The sequence below is a fragment of the Eschrichtius robustus genome, chromosome 7 (genome assembly GCF_028021215.1).
Source record: "Eschrichtius robustus isolate mEscRob2 chromosome 7, mEscRob2.pri, whole genome shotgun sequence".
NCBI lineage: Eukaryota > Metazoa > Chordata > Mammalia > Artiodactyla > Eschrichtiidae > Eschrichtius > Eschrichtius robustus.
The window spans coordinates 111,755,755-111,764,134 of NC_090830.1; the positions used below are offsets into that span (position 1 = coordinate 111,755,755).

General features: G+C 60.7%; 1 protein-coding gene across 1 annotated transcript; it reads left to right on the plus strand.

Moving 5' to 3' along the window:
- Positions 1–473: 473 nt before the first annotated feature.
- On the plus strand, positions 474–5,762 carry TLX1 (T cell leukemia homeobox 1). The gene is made up of 3 exons (XM_068549021.1): positions 474–1,044; positions 3,155–3,356; positions 5,540–5,762. The coding sequence occupies exons 1-3, from the start codon at positions 474–476 to the stop codon at positions 5,760–5,762; spliced, it is 996 nt and encodes a 331-aa protein (XP_068405122.1).
- Positions 5,763–8,380: the final 2,618 nt, after the last annotated feature.

The window sequence follows — 8,380 nt, forward strand, 5'->3', positions numbered from 1 at the left end:
TGGCCTTCTCTCTCTCTTCCTGAACTACTTCTCCGAGCCTCTGTCTCAGTCCCTCCGTCTCGGGCTCCTACATCTGTCTCGGCTCCAGGCCTCCCTCTCCTGTTCTCCGCCCCTCCCCCGCGCTGTCATTCACCCCGCTCCTCTCCGCGCACAGCCAATGGAGAGACCCGGCCGAAACGGCGAGGCTCGCTCGCACCGGGATTTTTCGCCCGGTGATTGATGTCCCAGAGTCAACAGCTAGCGAGCAGCCGGAGAGGGGAAGGAGCAGCCGGAGAGGAGAAGAATACGGCGCCCCCTCTCTCCTTCCCCTCCCCCCCCTACTTTAGCCCCTCTGCGCACTTCGCCTCCAAGTCTCGGCGCAGCCAGGAGCCGCTGCTGCCTCCGCGCCGCTGCGCGCTGCCCCCGAGCCAAGCACAGCGAGTGCCACCGCCGAGGCCCCCCCCCCCACCGCAGGGCCGGGGTCGGGGGCCAGCATGGAGCACCTGGGTCCGCACCATCTCCACCCGGGCCACGCAGAGCCCATCAGCTTTGGCATCGACCAGATCCTCAACAGCCCGGACCAGGGCAGCTGCATGGGGCCCTCCTCTCGCCTCCAGGACGGAGAATACGGCCTTGGCTGTTTGGTTGGAGGCGCCTACCCTTACGGCGGTGGGGGCCCCGCGGCCGGGGTGGGGGCCGGGGGCGCGGGGGCCTATGGCGCTGGAGGCCCGAGCGGCCCCGGTGGCCCGGCGGGCGGCGGCGGCGGCGGCGGCGCCTGCAGCATGGGCCCGCTGGCCGGCTCCTACAACGTGAACATGGCCTTGGCGGGCGGCCCCGGTCCCGGCGGCGGCGGCGGCGGCGGGGGGGGCGCGCTGAGCGCTGCGGGGGTGATACGAGTGCCCGCGCACAGGCCGCTAGCTGGAGCGGTGGCCCACCCTCAACCTCTGGCTACCGGTTTGCCCACCGTGCCCTCCGTGCCTGCCGTGCCGGGCGTCAACAACCTCACCGGCCTCACCTTTCCCTGGATGGAGAGTAACCGCAGATACACAAAGGACAGGTTCACAGGTGAGTCCGGCCCGCGCGCGCCCCGCCTGGCCGCGGTCCCGGCTCTCCTCTACCCCCTCGCTCCTGCCCCGTGGCTCCCCGCAGCCCCCTCTGTGCGCCAGCTCTCCCAGCTCCTCTTGGTGCCTCCCCCAAGTTCAGCCTCCCGCCACCTCTCTAAGCTCGCGGAATCGACTTGCTGGAAGAGTTCTCCCAGCCTGGGCCCCTCTCCGTCTCTCCCACAGGACCCCTGCTCTGAGACGCTCTCCCTGATCCCCTCTCGGCGTCCCTGGGCCCGGTCAGGCGGAGGGAAGGGGGATGTAGCTTCGGGACTACTACCTTCCGCCGGCATTTGGGGCTCGGGTATCTCGGAGAAAGGGGCGCGATGTGAACAAACTGTTTCTTCCGTCCCGGCAGACATTCTCTGGCCGAGGCGGCGAGCCCCAGAATCAGACGCAAGGAAAACAGGTTCCCCACCACACACACACACACACACACACACACACACACACACACACACACACACACACACACACACACACACACACACACACACACACACTTCGCGCTCCGTGGTCCAGTGGCCGTTGCGCTGCCGAACCCGGTAGAGGTTCCGAGCCGGAGTAAAGCAACAGAGCTGGCGGGCCCTTCTACCCGGACTGCAGGCTCCGTCCGGGTCAGTGGCAGCGCGAGGCTGAGCCGCCCGCTTCATTTTCGTTCTGTCCCGGCTCGGCGTCCTCCCCTCTGGGCCCAGCCTTGTTTCCTCCGGCGTGAATAATGCACCGGCCAGGCCCGTGATCGATCGGCAGCCGAAAGAACTCCTGGGACGATTACGCACTCGGCGGCGGCCGCCTGCCGCCCTCTCAGCTGCCTGCTCCGCGCCTTCCTCCGCCTGCCTCGGCTCCCTCCGCTCCCGCTTCCGCTCACGGCACTCGGCTCTCGCTCCTGCGCGGGCCCCTTTCCCCGGCCTCACTTCCCGCCGCCCTTAGCGTTCCCTGGATCCGAGACTACGATCCTCCCGCCGGACCAGGCCCCCAAGCCCGCTGGGAAGCAGCCACGAGTTGAGCCTGAGTTCCTGGCCGGGCCTTAGACAGAGGAAGCAGGAGGCATAGGCGGCTGCCGACCGACCACGACGTGGGGCTCCCATGGGGCTCGGGCTCCAGGGCCCAATGGTGGAAGGGGAATAGGCAGTTAAGAGCTAGACCCTGGGCTAAGCCCCTGTTCCAGCCTTGGGTCTGACCCTTGGGTCCTCGGCCCAGACCCTGGGTCTGTGGCAAACTGGGGTGGAGGGAGGTAGAAGAGCCATTCCGCTCTGGGCCTCCGAAGGGGCCCCAGTGCCCCAACGCAAGTCCTCTCAGGCCTGGGGAGGCAGGGCCTAGTGCCCCATCCCACTTCCCCACCCAGGCCAGGCTGGTCTTAAAAGACTCTGATGGAACACCCCCCTCCCCCCCCCCCCATCCTGGAACCCACTGGGCCTGGGTCTCTGGCGAAAAGATAACTCCACCTAGCCTACCTAGGGGAGCCACAGCCTGCCGTAATCTTGCTTCAGGCCTAAAGAAGGTTCTGAGGGAGTATATGGCTGTCACCTTATGCATCTGCCTTTGTGCCTGTGCTTGTCTGGGTGTCAGCTTGTCTGGGTGTATAGATCTATAATTTGCCCCTGTTGTATGTGATGTGTCTGTGTATGTTGCTGTGTGATAGAGGCCTCAGGTCAGGACCCAGGATTCAGGGCCTTGACCAAGAATAGCCTCTTACCGTTGGGCAGCTTCCCTGAGGCTGGAGACCTGAGGCTATGGGGGGGACTGCGAACTTTAGCTCGCCTCAGACGTGCCCCTCAAGGAGACTGCGGCTGTGTCTGACGGGCACGTGGGAGCCCAGGGCTAGGGAGGCCTCCGTGGTGGCGGCAGTGGCGTCGGCCTGGCGGGCGGGGTGGGGGGCCATTTCACGCCGCGGGCTTGGAGCTGAGGGCTGACGGGAGGACCACAGCCCTTCTCTTGGGGTCTAGCCGCTGCGCTCGCTGACTCGCGGGGTGTCGGGCCTGGGACGCCTCCTGACGCTCTGCCGCTTGCCTCTGCCATCTGTCTGTCTCCCGCTCCAGTGGCCCTCTCACCCTTCACTGTAACACGCCGTATAGGTCACCCCTATCAGAATCGGACGCCCCCCAAGAAGAAGAAGCCGCGCACGTCCTTCACGCGCCTGCAGATCTGCGAGCTAGAGAAGCGCTTCCACCGCCAGAAATACCTGGCCTCGGCCGAGCGCGCCGCCCTGGCCAAGGCGCTCAAAATGACCGACGCGCAAGTCAAAACCTGGTTCCAGAACCGGCGTACAAAGTGGAGGTAAGCGCGCTGGGCGGGCGCGGCCGTGGGTGGCGCAGTCCCCGGCTCCGGGCCTCTCTTGGGGCGTTCATACTCCCATGCTCGCCACTTTCCTATGGCTCTGGTTCGGAGGAGCGCGCTGCTCTGCTAGGCTCGCGGGGAGCGGAAAGCCACCGTGGCCGATGACGGGACGGGGCCGGAGAGCCCCAGCTGTTTTTCTTTCCGGCTTTCTGGCCCGGGGGAGCACACTCAGTGCGGGTGTAGACGCGGCTGGTCTCCGCCGCTGCTTGGGGAAACGTCCGGGTTCGAGCGCAGTCTACGCAGTCCAGGCTTCCGAGATCAGTGAGTCCTGAGGGACTTTTTGTTTGCGCAAACTTACGCGTACAGAGATCCCTCGTCTATCCCGGAGACCGGAGGTAGGATGGCAGGCGCCCTGTTTCTGCGCCCCAGCCGGGCTCCCGCTAGAGCGTCTCGGACCCCATACCGTGGGCCTGGGCCCTGCTGACTCCCTCCTCCCCAGACGCCTGGCCTGGGCGCAGGGGGTCCCCTACCCGGGAAGGGGAAAATCAATTTGCGCCGGCTGCGTTGGGGTTTTTGAGGGTCCCACTGAAAGGGGGATCAATCAGGAGCAGATGGGTGTATGTGTGTGAGTGAGAGAGAAAGAGAGAAACATTTTCTCTTCTCTCGTCACACACCCACAACTACACTCATTTTTTCCCCCACATAGGCGCTTTCTCCGGTTGCACCCTCTTGCACCCCTGCACCTTCCCGCACATCTGGCCCGCATACTCGGTTCCACACAGCCGGGAGTTTCTTGCTAGCTCAGGCCTCAGTGGGGAGAGCGAGAAAGTCTGGGCGAAGTCCCCGGCGCCTGGCTGGGAGGGCCTGGGTCCGGAGGAAGGAATTGGAGTTTCTTTTTCTGAATGAAGGCTAGGAATCTGCCGCCGTGGCCACAAAGGAAGCCACTGCCCTGCGAGTCTGCTGCTCCCCCCACATTCCTGCTGCTGGGGAAGGGGTGGGAGACATTGCTCCAGACCTCTGGAAAGCTAAGGAGGGAGCAAGGGCTGGGGGGGGGGGAAGGGGGTGGACGTACTTGCATTCCCAAGGCCCACCGGGGCTGCAGCCTAGGGGAGGGGAGGGAGTCAGGCAAGCCCTTGGGGTCGGGGCACAGAGAAAAATAGAGAGTAGCAGGCAGAGAGAAACTGATACACAAGGGGGGGGGGGCGGCGGCAAAGACAAACACCCCACCCAGGGAGAAAAGGAAAAAACAGTCAGCCTGAAGAAGTCTTATGTACAATAACGGAAAGCCATAGATGACTAAAACCTTCATTTTCATTTCAAACAAATTCCCTGAAATTCTGAGAGAAGGAAGAGAGTGGGGTGAGAGAAAACAAGAGAAAAAAAGACACAAAGTCTAAAGGAAGAGACATAGTTTGAAATGTGGGGAAGACGAGAGACAGAAAGACAGAGCGAAAAGGCTAGAAGGGGCGGCGAGGAGGCCGGCGTCCGCCGCTGAGAGAGGCCCTCGCCGGCTTCGCGCGGCTTCATCGATCGCCTACAAATTGCTTCTGGAGGCCCCGGGGACTCCCATTAGGTCTGTCCACCTTAGAGACAGACGTTTGATCTCAGTTGACGGGGTGGAGGGGAGGCATTAAATGGAATAAGTGAGTCATCGCCTCCCTGGACCGCCTCGGAGGAAGCCGGCCGGTCCGGCGGGAATCCCGGCAGGGCACAGGGCTCGGCGCAGGAGGTCAGAAGACTGGGAGAGGTTCGCAGAGGGAAGGGGGAGAAGAGAGGTCTGTCAGGGCAGCTCATATCCACTGGCCCTTGCCCCTGCCCTGGACTGGTGGGGAGGGTGAGGCCCCTCAGGCTTGGGAAGGTTCCTGGTCTTCCTGGGGTCTGGGGAGAGGCGAAATGCCATTCTAGCCCTGGCTGCGCCTTCCAGGCTGGTGAGGGTGTGGGCCCTGCCTGGAGCCGGGGAGCCCCAGCTGCTTGGGCCTAGCGGATTTCCCCCAGCTCCCCCAGGATACCCCCCAATCTACTTTTGGGGTTTCCAGTCTTTGTGGAGTCAGGACCCTCAAGATAAGGGAATGCATTCAAGGGGCCCAAGCAGAAATTGAGGGCTGCGAAGGGGAGCAGTGTTCGTTCAGGCTGTCTCCCGGGAGCGCACCCGAAGCGTCGGTAACGGCTTGTCCCCGGTGCAGGCGGCAGACCGCGGAGGAACGTGAGGCCGAGAGGCAGCAGGCGAACCGCATCCTCCTGCAGCTGCAGCAAGAGGCCTTCCAGAAGAGCCTGGCGCAGCCGCTGCCCGCCGACCCGCTTTGCGTGCACAACTCCTCGCTCTTCGCCCTGCAGAACCTGCAGCCGTGGTCTGACGACTCGGCCAAGATCACCAGCGTCACGTCCGTGGCGTCGGCCTGCGAGTGAGCCTGCCTGCTCCGCCCCGTGAGACCCGGGCCCAGACAAGGGTCGCGAGGCCTGAGAGCCGCGACTCTCGCCGCCCTCCTGCCGAAGACTGCGCGCAGCAGGGGAACGCCGTGCCCCTCCGCACCGGCCCGCGCTCCCGCGCCGACGCTGTTCTCTTTTTGGTGGAAAAGAAGAGAAGACCGTGCAAGAAAGGGACGCGCGGCCGCCTCCCAGATGCCTATGCGGTCCTGCGCCTGCTGGAACTGTTCGGAGTCCTCCGTTTGCGTCTCTTTTATTTTATTCTGATTTTTAACGTGGGACTGAGAGAGGCAGGAGAGGTGGAGGAAGAAGAGCTTCTGGGATCCCTAGAGGACAGCATGAGCTGTCATTTGAACTTGCCCTGGGGAGAGCACTCTGTTTTCCACTCCCCATCATACACGGACACCCACAGGCCCTCGCAGAGGTGATTTCACTGTTCCTCCTGGTGTCACCCCACAGTCACACACAGGGGACCTATGGCAGAGTGTTATGCACACACAGGGCCACAGCCTTCACACCCTTGACCCTTACTATCAGGGGTGACCCAGATTCATTCTGAACAGCATGGCACTTCTCACAAACACAAGGCCACGGTCACACTGTGACACATCGTCACACACACAGCAGTCACAACAGCGTCACTTGGCCTGCCAGACCCCCATCACATAGCCTAGCCGCACCCAGGTACGCACAGGCAGGCTTCCACACAAACTCAGCCTATTTCTCCAGATCCTGTTCGTTGGGGGCATTTAAGTTATGCACTTATAAGGTGTTTTCTGTGTAACCTTTTTATAAAGTGCTTGTGTAACTTATGTGAAAAAATAATAAAACCCTCCGGATCCGGAGTCAAGGCTGCCTGCTCCTTGCTGAGCCCAGCACCTTGCAGCTACTTGGGTTTGGTGTGAGCTGGTGCAGCCAGGGCAGCCCTTGGTACCTAAATTTGAGGGACATCTGGGGGCCAGGACCTACAGGCTCTGGAGAGAGGAAAGAAGGAGGGGAAGAAATGGAGAGAAGGCAGTGCTGAGGAAAGTTGGGAGAGCCAGGGTCTCCTGGGACAGCCAGTGCTAGAGATTTGTCTTTGGGTGTGAGAGTTATGCGTGTGCATTGTGTGTTTGTGATGGGTGTGGGCAATCAGGATTTCACTGATAATGAATGTTTGTAAGTGTTCAAGTATGTAATTTTGTTTGCAGTTGTGTGTGCTTATTCTGCTTAAGTTGCAAATCGAAACTACCGTTATACATACGAACTTGTAGTGGTGTATGTGTGACCATGTATGAATGTGGCTTTTTGGATTGTTGTGTAATCACCCACCAGTGTCTGTGATTGTGAACGAATCATGTGGTAATGTTTGTGAAAGTACATATTAGTTTCTCATTGTGCATCTATTTTTGTGTTAAATGTGTGAATGTTTGTGATTGTGTATCATCTATAATCGTATGAATGCAATCATGTATGAGATGTGTTTTACCGTATATATTTGTGTGGGACCGTATATAATTGGGGGAGTGAATTAACGGGGAGTGTGGATCATTGTGGGTGACTGTCCCTGCAGGTGAGTGTGTGTGGTGTTGTGTGAGTGGGTGTAATTGTGCACTGCTGGTGTACATGGTGGTGGGGGTCTAAGGTGGGGTGTGCAGATACATTGTGGGGGTATCAGCATCGGCTTGGAGTTTGGGGGTTCCAGGCTGTTACCCAGCAAGCTGGAGAGACTGGGGCATGCTGTCAGCAATCGGGTCAGGATCCTCTGTGGTGCTCAAAACAAGACTTCCCAGCTTCCAGCACTAGCCTGGCCTAGGAGGGAATCTGAAAAACAGACTTCCCAGGGACCTTCAGGGAGGCCCCAGACCACTTCAGCAGGGACAGCAGCCACAGTACACAACCCTCCGCATAACATTTAGTCCCCTGCCTACTAGACCAATCTCAGGATGCACAAAACTGACTTGAGCCTGCTTTTCTGGAAGAAGCTAGGTGGTGAAGGCTTTGGGGAACATGCCATCCTTGTATAGGAGGGTGGGGGCATAGGGGGCTCTTTCTTTGGGATGGGAGAGTGAGAGAACTTTGTGGCTAAAAACTAGAAGAGAGTGGGGTGTGGGGCTTGTTCGTGTATGCAGAGTTGTGTGCACCCACACTGGGGTTGAGTGGAGGAGAGTTATGGAAACCATTAGAGCCCTCATGCTCGCCCAGACTGCCATCCTGGATCTGCCATATGATATGGGGACAAAGCACAGCAACCTCCAACCCAAGGAGGTCCAAGGGGAAATTTGGCTGAGTGGGCAAAGGGCAGTGTTGTTCACCTCTCATCTGTGGCCCCCTTGGAGTAGGATCTGGGCAGAAGAGGATTCTGGGTCCAAAGGACTTCCGGGGTAGAGGGGCTACCCCACCCCCAGGCCCACCCGGTGACCAGGCCAGGCCCTGACGGTGTGTTGGTCGTGGGGAGAAAGTTCTGGCCTCAACGTCAAGTCTGCAGTGGGTCTCCCGCCGGCACTGGCTGCCGCATCCAGTACCGGGCCAAGCGAAATCTGGAAATGGCCTTCTGGAACCGCAGAATTTGGCTCCTTCTGCCTGGGCAGGTCTGGCTGTTCTTCCCCTCCCGCCGCCGG

Excerpts from the sequence above, each read along its gene's own strand:
- TLX1 (XM_068549021.1), top strand. The coding sequence starts at position 474 with ATGGAGCACCTGGGTCCGCACCATCTCCACCCGGGCCACGCAGAGCCC. Across the intron at positions 1,045-3,154 it reads CACAAAGGACAGGTTCACAG|GTCACCCCTATCAGAATCGG; the intron begins GTGAGTCCGGCC and ends CACGCCGTATAG. Across the intron at positions 3,357-5,539 it reads AACCGGCGTACAAAGTGGAG|GCGGCAGACCGCGGAGGAAC; the intron begins GTAAGCGCGCTG and ends TCCCCGGTGCAG.